This window comes from Herpailurus yagouaroundi, unplaced genomic scaffold (genome assembly GCF_014898765.1).
Source record: "Herpailurus yagouaroundi ecotype Mexico unplaced genomic scaffold, PumYag 166, whole genome shotgun sequence".
Classification (NCBI taxonomy): Eukaryota; Metazoa; Chordata; class Mammalia; order Carnivora; family Felidae; genus Herpailurus; species Herpailurus yagouaroundi.
In genome coordinates, this window is record NW_024412407.1 from 9,744,463 (window position 1) to 9,767,965 (window position 23,503).

General features: G+C 39.1%; 1 protein-coding gene across 5 annotated transcripts in view; it reads left to right on the forward strand.

Moving 5' to 3' along the window:
• The window catches only part of NELL2 (neural EGFL like 2), a 397,486-nt gene that overhangs the window by 238,069 nt on the left and 135,914 nt on the right, over positions 1–23,503 (forward strand). For all 5 annotated transcript variants that reach the window (XM_040488375.1, XM_040488376.1, XM_040488379.1 and 2 more), the window contains one exon: positions 10,765–10,890. In XM_040488375.1, coding sequence (XP_040344309.1) covers positions 10,765–10,890 — 126 coding nt within the window. The remainder of the gene's footprint in view (positions 1–10,764; positions 10,891–23,503) is intronic.

The window sequence follows — 23,503 nt, forward strand, 5'->3', positions numbered from 1 at the left end:
TCGAATCCAAAATGACAAGGCAATCTTTCAAACTGTCTCTTCCTTAATTTCAAGCAAGTTGGATTCAGCCAAAACAGCTACTAACTGGCCATGAATAAGCACAGACAAAAACTGCAGAAGTAGAGACAGATGGAATCCCCATGGCCAAAGAGGTTAGGGACATGCTGGGGAGGAATTGGGACTTCATCTGGGCCTTGAAGAGTGAATCCAATTTAGATTGGCAGAGGAGTAAGCAAACAGAAAGAGCAAAACATGTTTTGAAGTTTTTTTCTGCAACAGGAGGTTTACAGCCAGGAGCGTTAGATCATACTGCTGAGACAGGGACCAGATTGTGGAGGAAAGGGATTATATGGAGTGATTCTATTCAAGATTTGCAAACCACTAAGTTATAGCAGACATTCAGGAACCTTCCCAACTTTAAACAGGTTCCTTGGTTGTGAAAAGGGAGCAACTCTATAAGTGCCCCCTATGTCACAGGGTTATGAGAATTAACACAGGGTACAGAACCAAAGTGTTATAAAAATGTCAAGTGGTAGGGGCACCTGGGTGGCTCAGTGGTTGAGCGTCCAACTTTGGTTCAGGTCATGATCTCACAGAGTTGATGAGTTTGAGCCCTGCATTGGGCTCTCTGCTGTCAGCACAGAGCCCACTTCAGATCCTCTGCACCCCCCTCCCTTTGCCTCTCCCCCACTTGTTCTCTCTCTCTCTCTCCCTCTTTCTCTTGCTCACTCGCTCTCTCTCAAAATAAATAAATAAACTTTAAAAAATATCCAAAGGTAGATTGCATGTGGATGGCTGTCAACCCTGCTGGGTTGCTATACTCTGCTTGAGTAATTTTACTCTGCATCCCAGCCAGCTGAGTTTCCACTTGTTTCCTGCAATGATTGTTGTAAACCTTCATCATTCCATGCAAAGTTTTGTTTCTACCCATTCTCTTATTCTCAGCAGGTAACTTCTTTACCAACAAAACAGAAAACAGAAACTAACTTCCTTATCCTTCTGCTCCCATAACATAAACCCACATGCCTCATGCCCACTTTTTCCTCCTTCTGCCTAGTCTCAGTGGAATGCATACCCTTTCTCCTAGGAGTGATGGGTCCATCTGAGTACTGAATCTTATCTCTTTCTGGCTTCAGAGGCATCTTATTCCGTCCATTATCCCCTCAAACTCTGTTTTCAACTTATTTATTTCTATTTGCTTCTCCAGATCAGCATTTAAATATGCTCACGTTTCTTTCTTAACCACACATTCCCTTCTAGCTTTTGTTTTTTGACCTATTTCCCCTTTTTATCCCAATTTCTGAAAGGTGTGATTGATTTTCATTGTCTCCATTTCTTCATGTCAGATGCTCTCCTTCACCTACTTCAGTCTAGATTTTTTATCCCATCTCCCTTCCAAACTACTTACACCAAGGTCACTGATAACTTCTGTAATGTTAAATCAGACGTCTTTCAGCCAGCATTTTGCTTGACCTCTAGGCAACAATTAATTCTATTGCTCCCTCCCTCCTTCAGATACTTCTTTGCCTTGTCTTCATGATACTACATTGTATTGATCAGGGATCAGAGTTGCAAACAGCACAACCCACTCTGGAAGTTTAAGCAGAAAAGGAATATATTGAAGAATGTTAGAAGCCTCCCAATATATGTGGGAGGACAGGTTTAGATGATGTTCAGCCAAGACAATGCATGTCGGACCTGAGTACATATCCCACTACCTCTGCCTCTTGATGTCAACACCACTACTCACACTTAATTGCATAGTGTTCACCGATGACATCCGGGACTAGACTCCAGAACCTATGCCACTGCTACCATCCTGAGTGCCAAATGCCTTCTCCACCCTGCTTGTCAGATTTCACAGCCTTGCTTCGCCATGAGTTCTCTTCTGAACTGAGGTTTTGCATTAGTGCCCCTGGTGGGCAGTCCTAGGTTACAAGTCTATACCCTAGCTGCCAAATACGCTGAAATTTGATTTGTGACTTCCATCTTGGGGAGATGGGGATTTCCTCAAGTATAGAACGTGTGTTCAAGGGTGATTGCTGACCACTATTTCAACATTGGTCTGCTTCTTCTAGTTTGCCACCACCTCTCTGAGCAAGTTTTTTCAGTCTCCTTTCTTTACTTGCCTCTTAAATATTGAAGTTCCCCAGCCCTCCATCTTAGCTTTTTTCTCCTCATTCTGTACCCTCTCCCTGGGTGATGTTGTCTAATATTAGGGCTTTAATTACTTTCTCTGTGCTTGAGGCTCCCAAATCTTGACTTCTATTCTTGTCTTCTCTCCTGATATATATATATATATATATATATATATATATATATATATATACACACACACATACATGGAGAGTGTATGGAAGTACTCAGTACTTCTCTCCATTCATAGATAGATATAGAGATAGATATATGTATATATAAAGTCTTTTCTCTCCTGATATATATATGTATATATATGTAAATGTGTGTGTGTGTGTGTGTGTGTGTGTATATATATGTATATATAATCTCCATATCTCCACACTTTTTTTGTATGCAGCTAGAACATACCGTCCCAGACACAGGAAGCCAAACTCCAAGTGAGTGTCCTCCTAGCTTCCAGTTTGCTCATCTTGAATCCATCGTCTCTTCTACCTTGCAGTTAAAAAATGTTGCTTAGCAACTCGTGTCATTTCATTCATTCACACACACACACACACACACACACACACACACACACACACACGTGCATGTGCCTACATGGCAGACAGTGTCTCTGGAAGGTTGCACAAGAAATTGGTAAAAAGTGGATATCTCTGAGATTGCGAGTGGGAAGTTGAGTGGCTGTGGGTTGGACTTAACTTTAATTTTGCCCTCTGTTGTATCTTTGAAAGTTTATACTCTGTGTACATATGATGTATTAAAAAATTGATTTTAAAACTTCAGTAGATTCCCGTCCATCACAGGATAAGGTCAAATTATTTTGTGAGTTTTGCAAGATGTACACACAAAAGAGCTCCTGTTTAGTTCATTAGCCACATTTAATGTTTTGCTATTCTTTGAATATATCAAAATCTCTCACTTTTCACAATTTGCGCATAGTTCTTTTGTTTGAAATGTTCTCCTCTTTCCCATCTCATTAGCTAACTCTACTTTTCCTTTAGTCCTCTGCTTAGATGTCACACCCTCCTTCTGAAAGTTTTGCCTTGCCTGTAAGATTTGGAGCCCTCACATTTTGTTCCAGATGGCACTATCCTTATCAAATTCCCATAGCATTTTTAAAAATTATTATTTGTCTCTCAGAAGGACCAGAGCTCTACAAAGACAGATACTATCTGTCTTCTTCAAGGCTATGCCATTGGTGTCCAAGTTAATACCTTGGGACATAGTAGGAATTCAATAAATATTACTTACATGGATAAACTACTCATGCTTTTGTTTCCTCAAACCCTTAAATGATCTCACCTTTCCCCACAAGTATAATTTTATGATCCACTCTCAACCCTGTCTCAAAGTTTCTAACTGCATGTCTCCAAGTATATCTGTTTTAAATCAGGAATCCTAACACTAAGAATAATGTATTCTATTAAAAGTAGCAAGAACAATGATACAATGCTAGAGTTTTTATCCTTCTTGAGGAATGTACCGTACAATTTACAATGAATGAATTAAAAAGATGAATGAAGAAAATATAGCATTATTATTTTGATATACCAAAAATATCAGTAGCATATGATAGATATAGTTTTTAATACATAAAAATTAATATTTGGTAAACAAACTTGTTAATGCCACTGACTTTAAAATAGGATTGCTTGCAATTCCTTTTAATGTTAGCCTATTTGTAAATGACATTTTAATTTATTCTTTACTGATTTTTCACTGAGCAGCCTACTTATACTTGCAAATTTTTTATTTTCAAAAATACTCTTATCTTCCCAAATGTTACTCTCAAATCTCTTTCCAGAATTACATTTCTCAGAACTTAGCCTTTTTCCTGGTTTATGAATTAAGTCATTGATCTCTTTGCCAACTTTGCCAAGCCAGTTTTTCACAGCTGGTGGGCTAAGACTTAGCAATAACCCATACCAATGTGTATTTGTCTTTAATGTGTGGAGTCCTTGCTGTTGAGCTGCATGACTTCAAGATTTTATTGGCTGAGCAATAAAGCATTAGTGTTCATTAACATGCTAATATAATCCTTTTATAGGGAAAAATTGAGATAGCATGCTGTATCCCTAGAAATATACCATGCTTTTAAAAAATGTTATCAATGACACATAAAGCATAAGATGGGGAGGGTAGATAGCCAGGTTGTGTGGCAAAAGCACACAGGAGAGGGGACATCATACCTGAGTGTCCACTGCCCCCAAGGATAGTCTGGAGACCACTCTATAGGCCAAAGGAACAGTAATGTGGGACCTAGGAAACAGTTTTCTCATTATGATTGCCACTCACTAACTGTGTAAACTTGTGCTAGAAGGATCTTCCAAACACCCAGATCTGATTCAGTTAAGTCTCTCCTAAAACCTTTCCCATGTCATATAGGACGGAGTTCAGATTTAAAAAAAAAATTTTTTTTTAAGTTTATTCATTTTTGAGAGAGAGAGAGAGAGACAGACAGAGTGTGAGCAGGGGAGGGACAGAGAGAGAGGGAGACACAGATTCAGAATCAGACTCCAGGCTCTGAGCTGTCAGCACAGGGCCCAGTGCAGGGCTCGAACCCATGAACCATGCGATCATGACCTGAGCTGAACTCTGACACTTAACCGACTGAACCACCCAGGCATCCCTAGAGTTCAGGTTTTTTAATGTGGGTCATGGAAGTTTCACGATCTGATTCCTGCCACCTTCTTACTTGTAAATGACCGTGGTTAGGTTAGATGATTTCTATAGTTCCTTTCAGGTCTAACAATCGGTGATTCTGAATAGTTACAAAGTCAACCTCAGCTTTCAGATAGGATGAAAAGGAATTTATAAATTTATAAATTACTGTTTCTAAAGCAGATCAACTTGAATTATCCTGGGGCAAGAGAGGTTGTTCAAGTATAAGAAACAGGGTTTACTTATGCTTTTTAAGTTTCTTGGCATATGTCTGTGTGTCCTACAAAATCCTGGAGAATCAGATTCTTCACTGCAACCATACAAATCGTGTTCTCTTTGTTAGAATTGTAATGTGTGAGGGCTGGTAATGACTTAGAACCTCTAGCCTTTTTTATATATATATATAGAGAGAGAGAGAGAGAGAGATGATGAAATTAAGGTCCAGAGAGATGAAATGCCTGTCAGGTTTATAACAGAGCCAAAGACTAGAATCCAGTCGTCTTTATTCCCCCTGCAGTGCTCTTCTACCATGCAAGACTATATTTTACCACAGTGGCTTCTGTTCACTGTTCATACAAAAAGCTCACGTCCAGCTAAATGCCTGGACAGCATACTGGGAAGACAAAGGATCCACTCTGCCAAGTTGAGCTCCAGGTCAGATCAGTGTGAATTAGGACACTTATCCTTTTTCCTACGAGATGAAAAGCCATGAAAGGATTCATTGATTCATCTAGCACATTTTAATTAATTAATTAATTTTTTAGTGTTTATTCATTGTTGAGAGAGACAGAGACAGAGCTTGAGCAGGGGAGGGGCAGAGAGAGAGGGAGACACAGAATCCAAAGCAGGGTCCAGGCTCTGAGCTGTCAGCACAGAGCCTGACACGGGGCTCGAACCCACAGACCGTGAGATCATGACCTGAGCCGAAGTAGGACGCCCAACCAACTGAGCCACCCAGGCGCCCCATCTAGCATATTTTTAGTAAGGGCCAGCCATTGTTCTATAACAAGGTCTCTACCCTCCTGAATCTTATATTCCGATAGAAATAGACAACAGACATACCAACAAATCACTTACTAGGATACTTTCAGACCCTGATAAGTAATGGAGAAGCTGGGGCTTGGAAGGTTACTTTAATTTAGTCAACTGCTCCTTACCTTGATTGTACCACTCTTCTCACTTCCACATTACCAACTCTTGTGAGATTTCTTTTTCTTTTTTTTTTTTAACGTTTATTTTATTTTTGAGAGAGACAGAGAGAATCTGAAGCAGGTTCTGTGGTGACAGCAGAGAGCCCAATGCAGGGCTCGAATTCACAAACCATGAGATCATGACCTGAGTGAAGTCAGAGGCTTAACCAGCTCAAGCCACCCAGGCTCCCCAATGAGATATATTTTTCTATGTCACTTCCCTACTCCCCTCCTTCCAAATGCTTTCATATTTCCATAGCACAGCAAGGAAGATACCTTTCTCGTATTTGTTGAACATTTAAGTGCATTCCCATTCTGTCTCCTATCCCATAGCTGTATTTCTGTTTTATTTCCTGCATAAACTTCAACTGAATGGAATACTCATTGTTCCTAAATGTTTCATGCCTTTGCTGCCTCTGCTGCTGGCACTAGACTTGAATCTCTACAATATGCCTGCTCATCTTAGAGCATCTCTATTTGACAGGAAACTGTTCAGTGGCAGCCTTCTTCAACTTTGTATACGTCTGTCACTTTAAGCCTACTTCAAAAATCTACCTCACGCCCTGCCACACCAACCAGCACATTGTCCTTGGTTGCCCAGTCTCTTAGTCACCAACTTTCCTCTGAATACCAGTCCTGGTAGTGAGTGTACTCTTTCTTGCCTTCCCTTTTCTTTTCTCTTTTTTCTTTCCTGGCACTTGATATATAGGACCTCATGCTGTTATTCATGCTGTATCCAGGCATCTTAATTTCATTATCAGCTCCTCAAGCTGGGGGAGGGAAGAGTCATACAATTACTTATATCACCAAATGTAAATTCCCAAATGTGTTCTGCATTAGTACGTGCTCAGAATAAAAAAGCACTGTGTTAAAAAAGCTGGTTGCTCCCTATTTAATGCCCATTGTATATGTTTCTGCTATATAGTATGCATCACTTCATAACATCATTGTTTAAGTGTTACTTCTCCAGCTAGAATTTGTCTTTGTTGCTTAATGCAATATGTAGACATGGGGCATGTACATTACATACTTGTTGAATTAATGAACGAAAATTTTAAAAACAAGACTACAGAACCTGTAATTTCCTCATGTACATGGGTAACTTTAGGGGGGGAGATGGAAGAAGAATAGTGTTATAATGGTCCTGAGACTTATTTGATCATGCAGTACTCTGTGTTTCAAGGAACCATGAACCTCTCTTAGACATACTGCTCTCTAAAGTACAGGCTTAAAACATAGAAGGCACCTAACTGGATGATGATGTTGGTGGTGGTGGTGATACTACTTAGAAGGATTATAAGTCCTTTAAAGACAGGACCTAAGCTTAACTCTCTTTGTGCTGAATTTTGTGCTAAAAGTCACATGGCCCACACAAAGGGCACACAGTGTTGCAATTATATTTTTTGGTATTTTACTTTGTTTCCCCCCCTCACAATACTGCTCCTGACACTTCATATCTCTGGGCCATGAATTCAGTATTTCTTTGTGATCCAAACCATTCAAGTTCCTAAAAGGCTTCATGTTAAATAGGTTCCTCAATAGGTTTTGCTTTATGACCCCATGTTGCATTTTCTCTGATCACATGGTATCTTCACAGGAAACATCTACAAAAAATGAGACCGCCAATGTCTCCCAACAGTCTGTGGTTTGTAGACCCACCAACAAACAAGTGGTAGAGACAGTATTTACGCTGTCACAAAATACCCTATTTATCTTATAAACCAAATTGTCCAATAGCTTTGGCTGTCAATAGGGTCCATTAACAGAAATCACCCTAACTGTCTCTTTTCTGTGTCTTCTCTAATAGGACTTTAATACTCTCAAAGTTCTCATTCCTTGAGTATTCTTGGGAGGGGTCTGGGGTGCTTTGTGTACTTCTGAGTTTGATTTGCCAGGTTTGTTGGCCACTCCTACTGAGGTGGGCTTCCTCCTCTAGCATACTGTTTGGAGAGAAGGACAGTGTCTTCAGTAATTAATGCTTGCTCCAGCTGGGACTCCGTTCTGCACTAGGCACTGTAGCTACATCCTTGACTCTACCAAGAAATGAGGTCTTTCACTAGAAACTAGGCTTGTCTTGAGGAAATGATACAGTGTACTCAATAATTCTCCCCTTTGATAACCAAGATCTCGTCACTGAGTTGCGTTCATTATTCTTGGCTCTTTCCTTCCCAAAGATAAATTCTTTACACCACTGTGCACATGACTTCATTGTGGCCATCCCTCCCATTCGCAAGCTTAAGCCCAGGGGACTTCTGCAGTGGCTTTCAGTAACTTCCACTTCAGTTCAGCACTCTCTCAGAGGAGCAGGGTTAAAGACCATTGATCCAGCTGAGCTCATTAGTAATCCCATATGATTCCTATTATTATCTTAAGAACCTGGAAGCAAATGAGTTTTCATCATATTCTCCCAGGGTGCCTGTAGTTTGATATTTAGGCTGTAATTGAATGTGATACTTGCCTTGCAGACTAGTGCAAACATTTAGAAGTAGCATGATATCATGAGAAGAGTATTATACTAGAAGTCAGATAATCTGAGATATATTCTTTTAAAAAAATTTATTTGTTTATTTGTTTATTTGTTTATTTTGAGAGAGAGAGAGAGAGAGAGAATATCCCAAGCAAGGCCCATGCTGTCAGCACAAAGCTCAATTTGGGGTTCTTTCCCACAAACCACGAGATAAGGACCTGAGCGAAAATCAAGAGTTGGAGACTTAACCAACTGAGCCATTCAGGCACCACTGAGATCTATTCTTAGATCTTCCTTACGCTAGCCTTGAAGCATTTAGTCATTCATTCTGCAGCATTTATTGACCCTGTAATATCCTAAACACCCTATAAGCTATTGTGAGTTCAAAAATGAATTACATACTTAATGATTCTTAACCCTGCTTATACATTAGACCAGGGATCATCAGATTATGGCCTGCAGGCCAAATCTGATGCAACTTCTGTTTTTGTAAATAATTTTTTTTGAAATATCACCAGGCTTACTTATTTACATTGCCTGTGGTTGCTTTCATGCTAGAAAAACAGACTTAAATTTACAACAGAGATCCTGTAAGTCCCAAAGCCTAGAATGTTTACTATCTAGATCTTTACTGAAAAATTTTGCTGATCCCTGCATTAGACTCATCATGGGGAAGATTTAAAAAAGAAATCATTGCCTGTGTTCCACCACAGATAGTTAAATAAGATTTGGAGTGGGGGTTTGGGAGTTAGCCCAAGAACCAATGTTTTTAAAAAAGTATCCCAGATGAATATAATGTGCAGCTAGAGTTAAGAGACACAACTAGATGATCTCTACCCTGGAGGAGTATATAAGACTGACTGGCGAGAAGAAGCTTATAAAACTTAATAAAGTCGCAATGGATGAATCTGCAATGGAAACACAAAGTTCCAAGAGAGCGCTGCATAGGGAGAATTTTACTTTATTAGGGAAGTTTTCACAGAGAGACGTTTAAACAGATTCTTGAAGAATGATCCACTGGTGGCCAAGATCCACTAAGGGTGGTGATAGGCAAAGAAGGAATAGAGAGAACAGCATGTATAGAGGCAGGTAGATATGAGAGAGCATGGTCCATTTGAGGAATGATCAGAAGTTCTTTGTGGCCAGAACAATGAGAGGGAAGAAGGGAGTGGGTCATAATCTATAAAACTGAAAAAGTAAGGGCCAGAACTGAAAGAGATTTTTATGCTAAGAAGTTTGTAATTTATTGTGTTAACTTTCATTTAGTAGTTTAGTGGAAAAATTGAGTCTTTCTAGGCTTCCATTTTCCCATCTGTAGAATAAGCAGTTAGCTTAGATGATTGCCAAGATCCCTTTACCTCTAAAATATACCTTTCTGAGATTTCATCAGTTACTTCTTTTGATACTCTCAGGACTGGGTTATATGGATACCATGACTTACGGAGTAGTCAGTCACCAGACTATCTCCTATAATTGATCCATTTCTCTTAATAGTAGAAATGAGAGCATTGCTACTTTGGGGATGCCTGAAACAATGCATTAAGGCCCTTCATAAAGAGTATTTCATAATGACAAGATATTTGTGAAATAGTTTATGTTCCATGCAGAGAGGTGCTATAAAATGGGGACAGTCTTATTGTAAAATTCACATTCTTCCCAGTGCCTGTTATGACTTACCATGTCTTTACACTCAAAACTTGGTGTGTGAATTTCTATGGAAGTTCTTCAATATGATATCTTACTACTATTTTACAGTTTTTCATTTATATCAGGTCTCTACATTGTAATTTCATCTCTATTCAGACACTGGGATAGCTATATCTCTACTTCTATCTCTAATAACCTACATGGTATTGGTTTCTTGTCTTTAAGTTATTCAAGTTCTGGTGTATGTAAACATTTTATTTACCTCTTACGGCCTCCCCAAATACACAGAATAGCCAGTAAATCAAAAAATAATATATGGTATACTCAGCGTTTGAAGATTCCGAGACTCCAAGGTAGCAAACTTGTACTTTCTGATTCATTTTATCAGAGGTAGATGATTGTGCTGAAATTTTCTAACTATATTTAGAATGTTGCAAGTTGAAATATATAGACATGTTTGAAATTCCAGCAAGACCTATCAGAAAAAAATGTTTACAGTTTCTGTCATTTGAACATCAAGCATTCTTATTAAAGGAGATGTTTTGAATACTTTTAAAAAATGCTTTTCAATTGGAAACTATTGCCTTCTCCAAGAAAATTATAGAGAAGCTCTAGAATATTGGCCACTGTTGACCTCTTTGCCCTACTTCTTCTTCACAGACATTGATGAGTGTGCTGAAGGGCGCCATTACTGCCGTGAGAATACAATGTGTGTTAACACCCCGGGTTCTTTCATGTGCATCTGCAAAACTGGATACATCAGAATTGATGATTATTCGTGTACAGGTAAACAGCAGCTATTTGTGAAATAAAATCTTCCTATTCCTTAAGTTTACTTTTAAAGGTTCCTTTTAACTCTAATTTTTTGGAAAAGGATGCCATAAATACTCCCTTACAACAAAACAAGTCATAAGGAAAAGCATATCTCCTTGATTTGGTAGTTAATTTTGAACCTGTTCTAAGGAAAGGAATACCTGCTTGCCCTGGGTAAGTTTTATACTCCCTGTTAGGAGAGTAAAGAAACACTAGAGAACCAAATTAACATTATGCTAATTTTAAATGTAAACAGTTTTATGCTCAAAACTTATGTGAATCCAATGGCAAATCCGAGAAACAACCCTTAAAAATTTCCTTTATATGGCAGTAGATTTTTGCATAGAGGAAGGATAACATAAATAATGCGATGTTTTCAGAAATAGATTCTTGCAGTGCTAGAAAATGGGAATATTAAAGAGAATCGAGTTCCTTCATGTCTCTGGGAAATGCAGCTGAGCACATCAAAGAAGTTTTGCTTTTGTTTGTTTTATGAACTGTCACTCCCGTCAGTACCATCCAGAGTCCTGTTGTTCATGGATATCTTGAGTGTAGTCATGTCTAAAGTTGGTCCTGGGACAAAACAGCCTATTCACTTCGTATTCTATGAGTTCCTACCTGTAGAATATGAAAGAAAATGGTGCTAGAAGAGTAGCTTGAAGACTATGGGGTTTGAGGAATTGTGGGTGTGAAACAGATATTTCTTTGGATTTCTTTTTTTTTTAAATAGAAGAATCTTAAATAAATTTTAGAAAAAATGTGTGGAATCATAACATTGGGGAGTACTTAAAATATTAATCTTGTAACTTTTTATTGTACCTGTCACTTTCTACTCCATCTCCAACTTTATCGTTTTTGTCTAATGGATGTACAAATAATACTTAAAGGTTTCCAGGGAAAGAGACCGCATAACACGCTAGTAAAACTATGAATTTATAATACAAGTGTCATCTTATGCCTCTGTGTTATTGTACACTCTTCTAAGTTTTCATTATAGTGACCATAATGTGTACTATTTGATACCTTGTTTATCAAGATAGAGGTCTTTCCACTAAATTCAAATATAATATTTATGTAAAAACAAAATATTGCATGTAAAGAACAATGAGAAGTGACCTCCCAATCTATAGAGAATAACCAAAGATATTTTGAAGGTAGAATTCACATAGAGTTGCTGATTGATTTGCAAATTCTCGCTTTTTTGTCACTTATTCTAAATATTTCCACATTGTGGGACTAATTCTGCACGTTTTCATTAGACAAAATTTAATCACACCGAGTGGCAGAGTTTCTTGAAGTACTACGGAGATCTTTGTCAACATAAAAAATATAAATAACAAATCTCAATAAATATATGGAGAATAAAATACAGTTTGCTGTATTGTTGGTAATATCAGTAAGTCTGAGTTCCAATGTAATTGTTAACAACAACAACAAAAGTCTTAGTGAAACTACTGCATCTCAGAGTATTTCAAGATGTGCTCATAAAAAAAAAATGGAGAGCTAGCAGTTTTCAAGGAGTCTGCTGATTCTGTGGCATGAAAGACTTAAAAGCTTTGTACGTTTTTATACTTCCTAGTGATTCTTTTTGTTTTTCTTACATTCTTAAAAAGTGTTCAAGACTGTAAGTAAGAATACATGACACATAATTTGGCCTCCTGTTGAATGAGGAGTGTTTCTTCAGGGCAGAGTATTTTCAAGAGCTTCGTTTCCATTCCAAGCCTGTCTGTTGGCTGTAAATCCAAGGAATCGTTGAGCTGTCTTGCCTTACAGAGAATCTCTTGCTCTGGCTTTACCTCTCGTAGTGTATTTTCCTTCCAAATAAAATCCCGCAAATTACTATTTGTTTTTGACTACTTAGGGAGAATTTTCCATTAAGATTCCAAAGTATCTAACGATATAAATAAAGTATCCCATTGTAGGAATGCCAATGAAGGCCAAGATCATTTTAAGAAAAGCTGTTCAGGCCATGATTTTTGTGCCTAAAGAACCAGAGCCAAGAATTTCAAGATCTGGCAGGTGATGGAATGTATTTCCTTAATGATGCATTAGCATTTCCAGCTAGCACCAGTATTTCTATGCTTCCACTTAAAGAAAGATTTCTTGCCCTTAAATTTTCTATGTATTATGGGCAGGCCTACAAATTTGAGAATTTAGATCCATACATAAAAGTTGGATTTCCTAGGGATCATGAGTGGATTTTATTTTATAGTCCAAAGTCAGGCGATCTTTGGCAAAACTTTTTATGTTAGACCATGCAGAGTCAGCACATAGTCAGCCTTCCTGTAAAGGAAATGAATGTTTAAATTCTCCCTCTTTGAATCTGTCCCTCCACACTTAGCTTTAGCAGCTATACAAAAGGCTCTAAGAAATGACTCCTCTGCTGGAGGCTTGCCTTGCAACTGAAGGTATCTAGGCTGTACTTTTTCAAGAGCTCCTGTAAGACCAGAGTATGACTTTGTTCTGTTGAAGATTGGGATTTATTTTCCATGAATTTAGATACAGACATCCACATACTTGCAGTATAAATGCAAGCCTTCCAGAATAAATGTCAAGACACCATCACAAAGCCATTCTCTGACATTTGTGGCTGAGCTCCTGGAGTTCTGAATTTGTTTTGCTTCTGTATGCTTGCCCCTCCTCCCTGTTGCAGAGCTCCCCCCTCCCTCGCCATAAGATAACTGACATTCTCATCACTGAACCCAGCAGACTCTCAGAATTGCTTCCCCATCTGAAAATTAATCATTCTGATTTAAAGAAGAATCCAAGAGCGATACATGTTACTTTATAGCCAGGAGCTTTGATCAATAAAAGAAGCCTTTTTTTGCTTTTATAACCCTGTCACTCTCACATGGAAATTATGTATGCTACAGAGGAATTACCTTACATAGTTGGTAGAATTACATAGTTTATTTTTTTCTTTCAGTTTCAGATAATTTGAGTTATATCTTCCCCATAATTATAAAATTTGGGAGAGGGGGGCACCTGGATGGCTCAGTCAGCTGAGTATCCAACTTTGGCTTGGGTCATAATCTCACAGTTTGTGAGTTTGAGTCCCACATCCCACTCACTGCTGTCAGCAGGTAGCCTGCTTTGGATCCTCCGTCCCCCTCTCTCTCTGCCCCTCCCCCACTCGTTCTCTCTCTCTCTCTCTCTCTCTCTCTCTCTCTCTCTCTCAAAAATAAATAAAACATTAAAAAATACATAAAATAAAATAAAATTTGGGAGATGGAAAATTCTTAAAGGTAATCTAGTCCAATCTCTTAACTTTCACATGTGGGAAAACTGAAGCTCAAAGAGATTAATTGCCTTATCCATGGTCATACAGTTAGTGAGAAGCAAAAGGGGGGCCAGAAGATAAGCCTCCTTATTAGTTCTCATATTATGCACCATTTGTTAAATTTGCAGCCATATAAAAAATAAATAACGGGAAAGATTCATATTTTATGTAGAAATACATTATTAGTTTATTTTTTATTTTTTATTAAAAATTTTTTTAATGTTTATTTATTTTTGAGAGAGAGAAAGACAGACAGACAGACAGCATGAACAGAGAAGGGGCAGAGAGAGAGGGGACACAGAATCTGAAGCAGTCTCCAGGTTCTGGGCTGTCAACACAGAGCCCGATGTGAGGCTCAAACTCATGAACTGTGAGATCATGACTTGAGCCAAAGTCCGATGCTTAACTAACTGAGCCACCCAGGTGCCCCTACGTTATTTAGTTTATAACATTCAGTATTTAAACTGCCTTTCTTATAGATAGTTTCAGTTCATTAGCTTTGATTCCAAGAGGAAATTGTCCCCTACACATCTTATAATAATAATTCTGAACGAGAAGTCAGTAGAAGAAATATAAATCAGCATTTTCTGGGCCTCTGACTCTATTATACAGTTGTGCTAATCATTCAGTTGCAGAAATGCTGTAGCAGTTTAAGCTCTTCTAAAGTCTTTAATATATTTGTCTTTCCAGAGAGGGTGCTATTTATTTATTTTTCTGATTAATGCTTCCTAATCTCTTTCCTTCTCACATCTTTTCCTATTCTCATAGAGGAAAGAATGGGAATACCTACAAGCAAAGAAGGAAAATGAAAAAGAAGGAAAGAAAGAGGGAAGGAGGGGAGGGAGAAGGAAGGGAGGGAGGGATGGAGAGAAGAGACAAAGGGAAGGGGAGACAAGGGAAGGAAAAGGGTTTGATTCACCTGAGCCAAGATGTTAGAAGGCCACTTGCCAGTATCTGTGATTGCAAAAATAACTTAATTTTTATGCATAACAAAGTTTCTTCGTTACTGATGTGGACTAATGGCTTTCTTGGTTCATTCTTATAAGCATTAGTTGAATTGGGCAAATCTTTTTGAGTTTTACTGGACATCCCTTCCTGGAACTGGTCTTGTGTAATGGGCAAAGAGTAAAATACCTCTGGAAACAAAGATGGGATCCAAGAACTGTCGAATTATCAAAGGACAAACATTCTGAGAAGGCATTCATTTCACAGCTTCCTGCTGCATCTCTCTGCTCTGATAATTGCAATTAAAAAATGGAATTCTGATTCTTTTTTTGTGTTGAGGAGCTTGTAATCCTCCCACTGTTATGCAGTGCTTTAGAGTGGGAACAGGAAATTGGGAAAAGTAGAAGCTAATGAAAAGTTTTGCCATCTTAGAGAGAAAATGATCCTTTAGGGCAGTGGATATCCAGTGAGGGCAGTTTTGCCCTCCTACCTGCCAGAGGTCCTGTAACAATGTCTGGAGACATTTGGGTTATCACAGCTGTGGGGAAGGGGGTTGCTACTAGTGGCTAGTGGACAGAGGTCAGGGATACTGCTAAACATACTGTAATGTTATTATTAGGCTAGCTATCCTCTTGAGGAAATGTCTTATTTTCCTAGAATCCTTTCAGCTGGGAGCTTTTCTCTGGTTATTTTCCAACTGGGTCATTAATCTTTATCTACTGCAAGACAGCTCCCCATAACAAAGAATTATATGACCCAAATAGTGACAAGGGTGAGAAATCCTGCTTTAGGGTCACCCAATCGAAATTGTAAAATGTACACTTAAAAAAACTTTTATTTTAGGGGCACCTGGGTGGCTCAGTTGGTTAAGTGTCCGGCTTTGGCTCAGGTCATGATATCACCGTTCATGAGTTCGAGCCCGCATCAGGCTCTGTGCTGACGGCTCAGAGCCTGGAGCTTGATTTGGATTCTGTGTCTCCCTCTCTGCCCCTCCCCTGCTCATGCTCTGTCTCTCTCTGTGTCTCAAAAATAAATAAACATTGAAAAAAAAAATAAAATTTTTTAAATTTTACTTATTTTTATTTTTTTTAAATGTTTGTTTATTTTGAGAGAGAGCAAGCAGAGGAGAGAGGCAGAGAGAGAGGGAGAGAGAGAATCCCAAGCAGGCACAGACTCTGTGTTGCCAGTGCAGAGCCTGACTCGGGACTCAATCTCATGAACTGGGAGATCATGGCCTAAGCTGATATCAAGAATCACTTCAGGGGGCGCCTGGGTGGCGCAGTCGGTTAAGCGTCCGACTTCAGCCAGGTCACGATCTCGCGGTCCGTGAGTTTGAGCCCCGCGTCGGGCTCTGGGCTGATGGCTCAGAGCCTGGAGCCTGTTTCCAATTCTGTGTCTCCCTCTCTCTCTGCCCCTCCCCCGTTCATGCTCTGTCTCTCTCTGTCCCAAAAATAAATAAACATTGAAAAAAAAATTTAAAAAAAAAAGAATCACTTCAGGGTGCCTGGGTGGCTCAGTCAGCTAAGTGTCCGACTTCAGCTCAGGTCATGATCTCACAGTCTGTGAATTCGAGCCCCGCGTTGGGCTCTGTGCTGACAGCTCAGAGCCTGGGGCCCGCTTCGGATTCTGTGTCTCCCCCTCTTTCTGCCCCTCCCCTGCTCACGTTCTGTGTCTCCCTGTCTGTCAATAATAAATAAACATTAAAAAAATTTTGCTTTAAAGTCACTTAACCAACTGAACAACTCAGGTGCCCTTGTTTTTTTAAACTTGTTTTTTTAAACTTTCCCTTTTCCTCTTCAAGTTTCCTTCAGGCCCTGCATTCCTGTATTCCTTCTCTCACTTTTTATGGTGTCCCATGGCCTTTTATTGGCCTTTGGCCTTCTCAGTAAGGACCCCTGACCCCCATTCCAACCTCTTTCTCTTATCAGAAACCTCTCCTTAGATGAGCCTAGGAGAATGATTCTCCAATGATAAAATTGCAGGCCTCAGCAGAGGGGACTGAAGGGATTTCTTAGGGCCCCTCAAATTACACTCTCCTGATGCATCCTCCATATGGTTTCTTCTGACCCTGGCTGCTTCTGTTACTCCAGGATCTTCTAATACTGGCTTTGGTCCATATCGCATATCACAGCACATCCAGAAAGTGTCCAAGCACAAGGGGTTTTACTAGACACTTCATTTTTGTTGTTACACAAAGAACCTCTTCTGGTATTCCCCAAAGGATTTTACTTCTGAAAGTCCTTAACCTTTATAGCATTAAATACTTCCAGTGCTTACATTTTATGATCTTATTGTGGCAGTTACTTCTTTTTCTCTAACATGGTCAATACTGATTTTTTTTTTTTTTTAAATCATTACTACCATCTTGTTTGTCAGGCTTGTGTAGTTGGGTGATTATGGAGAAAGAGTCATGAATTTTATGATGATATTAAGTTTTCTTCATTTGTCTTTTTTACTGTTGGTGTCCTAGCATTTTAAAGAGTCTTGGATACTATTGTCATGCACAGAAGGTTACAGAGAAGGATTTACTACTGTTCAGCTGAGCAAAGATTTTAATTCCATTGTAACTCATGCATGCCCCTTCCTCAAATAGCTGTCCTGTGCATGTGCACGTGTGTGTGTTCCTTTAAAGTTTCCTAGCAAGCAATGCTAGAAAAGGTACTTTGCTTTAAGTTTTTAAAGAGTTGATATTGGAAAGACATCAATAACATTATTATTTTTTATTCTGCATTCCTCCAAAAAGAACTTAAACTAAAGCTGGTAATTTATTGTATGAATGGACAATAACTTCATTATCAGCTATTTAAAAATAGCGCTTGATGGATTTATCAAAATCAAAAGTACAGAACAAGACATGATTCTCTCTGTGTGTATTACAATAATTACTGGTATATAAATAGTAAAGGAATAAGATAGTGTGGACAATGGCAGCAGAGAGGATGGGGAATCAGAGAAGCACAAATCGGAGAGAACAATGATAAAGAACAGGAAGTGAAAATACGCATATCAGCATTCACAAAAGAAATTCTAAACAAACAAGGTTATTTTTGTTGTAAAACGCCTTGGCTCTTTATCTTTTGTAAAATGCCTAGCACACAATAAACTTTTAATAAATGTTAGCTACCATCATTGTTGTTACAATTATGATTAGACAAGCCATCCTCTTGAGGAAATGTCTCATTTCCCTGGGACCTTTTCAACTGGACACTTTTCTCTGGTTACTTTTCAACTGAATTATTATTTTTCATAAAATACATAGTTTTGCCGGAGCAGTGCATTCAGTTTTCCTGTTTGTTCAACTCTACTTATTATGTAACGGTGAATAGGGCCTTACAAAAAGAAAGAGAAGCCTTGATGTAACTGAATGGCACTTTCTCTGGAAGTTGGAACACTCCTTCAGCAGGTTGATCTGTTGTACTTCCCAGGAGAGGGACTTTCCATTGTTCCTGTGAGTGACTATTAGATTGGGGTGCTCTGGGGCTGCATGGGTGCATCCAGGGCCCTATGAGGACACTAATCTGCCCAGAGTAGGGAATACGACCCCTAAATAATTAGTGAGTCTGCTCAGTCTCAAGCACAGCAGATTTTATGAGCTCGGCTGCTTCTATGTGGATTTCTTTTCTAAAGAATAACAATCAGCAATCCGACAATCCTACCATCTGGCCACTAGCTGCCATGACTGTTGGGAAGGACTTCTGTATTTTTATGAACAACCACTCTAAATTTTCTCTTCCTGGAATCACAATGCAGAATATGATAAAATTGTATATTTCATAAAATGTGAAAAATCAGACAACTTTTGGTTTTACAATTTAAAATATGTCCCCCCATGTTAAAAGACACCTTATGCATTTCATGTGGCTCACTGTATATGATTACACTGTGTCGTTATTATTGAGAAATTTGAAAATATAAACACGATCACAAAAGCAAATGAAAATACCAAGCCCTGGGACTCGAAGAATTAATAGTGAAAAGCAGTTTAAACAAATGTAATCACAAAAACATTTCTAGAAGAATGTGCAGTGTGGTTACCGGGAAGGGTTAATGTTTGGAAAACTTCAGGCCACGTTTAGAAAACTTGCAGAGAACAGAAGTGAATCATGTCTGTTCAGTTTAGTGAGGAGGCCAAGGCAATGTGCTTATCTCTTTTCTGAAACACATATGTGCATGCATACAATTAGCAGTCAGCTCAAAATGGAACAGGCTCAAAGGCTCAGGGAGCTGAATTGCCTTTTTAAAGATGAAAAGCTTGGAAAGGAGTCTGTGCTATCTGAATCTGTCAGTGAGTGGGGGTAGCATACCAGCTCCAATGTAGCAGTTTCCAAGCTTGTCAGAGTCTTTATGCGGCATCTCAGTGCAGGCATCGTGTCCATGTATGACCTCCAGCCTGGCTATGGTTTCATCATCAGAGCATTCAGTGGTGTGCATCTACACGAGCTTCCCTCTGTGCAAGCTCACCGAAGCGCTGAGATGATGGGAGCTGCCTCATTAGCCAGCCTCACCTGCTTTCCCTTGGTTAGTCGGTAAACCCTAATTCACCTTGGTCCCAAATAGATGTAGTATTTGAGTTTTATTTTGAGATTTCTATATGAAAAGCACAGAGTCAAAAACTCACATAGGGGAATAAAAAGATTATATATGCCAAGAGTGTAATGATAGCAGTGTCTTAGCAACAGGCACCTGTGGGGGACAGTATTCTCGGAGTTGAAGTTCAACAGATGCCTTTCATTTCCTTCTTTGATTGTTGGCTTTGACATGTTACCTGGTATGAAAATTCAACTTTCCTTCTGCCTCCTCACTGTTTGAGTGCTCCATGAAAGAGAGTTCACCTTCTGGTTCTGTTGCCAATATAATGTTGTACTGGGTGTGTAATCTCCTGATGGCATTGCTCTGTTTTGAAGCTCTCCTTTACTCCCCGGGCCAGGAGGCTTCTGCACTGTCATACTCAGTCATGCCTTGGGCTCTAACAGGGGAGTTTCTTCTCTCAAAGCCAAAGCCTTGTCTCTCTGTGTGCTTCTGCTAGAGTGAGACAGAGCCACACTGAGTGGTTGGACAGTACTCTCATGGTCTGTGGCCACATATTTTAGTATTGGTATTTTCTTCATAAAACTTCTGATACCATATACATAGATAACTTTTTCTCAAAGTTCTTTTATCAAAGGGAAAAACATTGTACTAGTTTTCGACTGCTGCATAACAAATAACCCCAAAATTTGGCAGCTTAAAATAATACACATTTATTGTCTCACACTGTCTGTGGGTTGGGAATCTGGACATAGAATATCTCCTCTGCTGTTATGGTCCTCCACTTTAAGGCCTCTCATAAGGCTGGCATCCAGGTGTCCATCGGGGCTGGGGAAGGATTTTTTTCCAAGATCACCTGTGTGATTGGAAGAATCAATTCCTTACTGGCTGTTGACTTTAGGTCAAGGAGCCCTCAGCTCCTTACCACATAAGCCTTTCTAACATAGCAATGTGCTTCACCAAAGCCAGTAAGTGACCTCCTATTATTTTTGCTGTTGTAAATTGGTTATAAGCAAATCACTAGGTACAGCCCATACTAAAGGGAAGGGATGGCAGAAAGGCACGAATATCAGAAGGTAGAGATGACTGGAGGCCATCCTAAAGGCTTCCTGGTACAGACATTGAATATTATAGTTGACTAACCCACTTCAGCCGAAGACTGATAAGAGCACCAGGTTGAGAATAAGGGTATAGAGAGAGGACTAAAAATGTGTTGTGTAACAACTTGTGTGTAAGGTATTGTGAAAAACTCATGAGATGTCACACATTCCTTTCAGTTTTCTTTATACCCAAACTTTGATATGGGTGCATGGTTAGGTTATTGTCCAATCTAATAGATTGGAGATAGTAAAAATAAATCCTTACAGTACATTGTGGTACACTCTGTAACAAAGAAATGTGCAGAGAGCTGGGGGAGCCCAGAAGAGGCAGTGAATAATCTGGCTTAAGCCTGGATACAGGCAGACATCACCATGTGACATTTAAATTGAGGTTTTTTTAAGGATGAACAGACATTTCAGGAGAGGAAGAAATGAGAGACAACACTTCAGGACAAAGAGGAGTAGGCACAAAAGTATAGGTTGTTGTAAAATAGCAAGTTCAGTGTGAATGGAATTGTAAGAGATAAAGCCAGAAAATCCTGTAGAAAATTCTAAGACATGTTTTACAGTTTCTGAAATATTTCAGTCTGTACACATTCTAATTGAGATGTATGTTGAAGAGTCAGTGCTTTCTTTTTTCTTTTATGTTATTTTTCCTTGTGTGCCCCAAAGTTGCTTATTAAGTCAATCTGACAATCAGTGCAGACCTAGAATCAAGGTGATATGGTATTTTATTTCAAAGAAGGCAGAATGCTTTGTTGGTGTTTCTGGAACTCCATGAAAGTACATTTTCAGTGTGGTCTAATAACTGATTTTAGAATTTTTCTAGAACAAAATCATAACCATTAGGTTGCTACCTGAAGCGTTTTTATAAAATAGATTTGCATGCACATTTCCATTAGATGTTGTGAAATGCAACAACAAAAACAAGACAGGAAGTGGCTAAGAGGTCCACAGGGCCTCGCCCTTTAGTTGATACAAGTCAAATCATCATCTCTTTAGCCTCCTCTTCTCCATGAACATTTTGTTGCAGTTGAGCTTAAAGATGCTAGCTCATTCAGGCTTCTTAGATTTGAGTCCTTGTTCTGCTGCCTACCAGCTGTGATCCTGAACAACTTGTCTAACCTCTTAACCTCAGTTTCTTCATCCTTAAAGTGGGATGATATTACATACCTTGTCTGTTGTTTTTGGAATTCAATGAGATGAAGTATGCAAATTAATCAACATGACAGCTGGAAGGGAGTAAGCAGTTATAAGTGGTAGTTATGTTCTTATTTGTGGTGAGCAGAATGATGGCCTCCGAAGATGTCCTCATCCTAATCCCTAGAACCTGTAAATATGTTACTTCACATGGCAAAAGGGGCTTTGCAGACCTAATTAAGGTTAAAGACCTTGAAATGAGGGGATTGCCCTGTATTATACAGTGGGTTCAATCTAATCACATGAGTTCTTACAAAAGAACTTTCCTGACTGTTGTCAGAGGAAGATGTGACTATGGAAGAATGGTCAGAGAGCTACAACATTCCTGGCTTTGAAGATGGAGAGGGGATCATGGATGGGGACAGCCTCTAGAGAAACAGGCTCTAGAGGCTGGAAAACCAGGAAAACAGAGCCTCCAGAAAGGCATGCAGCCCTGTAGACATCTTGACTTTAGCCTTATAGACCAATGGCAGACCTCTGGCCTACAGAGGTATAATGAATTTATGTTGTTTCAAGCCACTGAGTTTAGAGTAATTTGTTATGAGAACCAAAGAAAACTAATGCATTATGATTATTATTAGCTAACTCTGTTGAATGTTCCAAAACTATATTTAAAAATGATTCCCAGTTCCCTTCTCTTTCCCAGTTGTTGAGGAGCAATAATTCAATTCTAATAATCCTAGAGTAAGTCTGGTGTTTGCGAGGAAATGAAGTCTGTTAAGAAGGGGGGACCTCGTTCATATTTATGCCCACATTCCTCACTTTAATGATTGGGTCACTTTTTTCATATTTGTTTTTGGCGTAAAAGTAAAGGATGCTCAGGGGAGCCTGGGTGACTCAGTCGGTAAAGCATCCGACTCTTGATTTTGGCTCAGGTCATGATCTCACAGTTTGTGGAATTGAGCCCCACGTTGGGCTCTGCACTGACAGTGTGGAGCCTGCTTGGAATCTCTCTCTTGCTCTCTCTCTGTCCCTCCCCTGGTTGCTCTCTTTCTCTTTCTCTCTCAAAATAAATAAACTTAGAAAAAAGGTAAAAGATGCTCATTATTTTAAAAACATTTTCCTAGTCTGCGTCTAACAAACACACACATAAACACACAAAATTATTCAGAAATAGACTATACATTTACCCCAAACATAGTAAATTGAATGATGATATAGTGTATTTCTCATCTGCCTCCTTTTTAAAAGATTCTGAACTTAATGATGTGAAGGAAGTTGGCAGACAATAATTTTCAAAACACTATTTTAAAAATTCATTTGTAGACTTACATGATTTTCAGAGGATTGCTGCTGCCATAGACCCTCTGGATGGAATGTAGGGTTGTTGAGAATGACCTTTAAATTTGGGAGGGTTCCATGCCAGCAAGACTATATCTGAGTCACAGATTAGTGACCTATGGGCCACCATTAGCTTTCAGGGACAATATAGTTGGCTTTTGCGACTTTTTAATTGTTCTACATTTAATCAGTCAAGAGATTTCATTATGAAAACCTGGATTTCCAGCCAGATTTCCAGATTGCTCCCCATTAA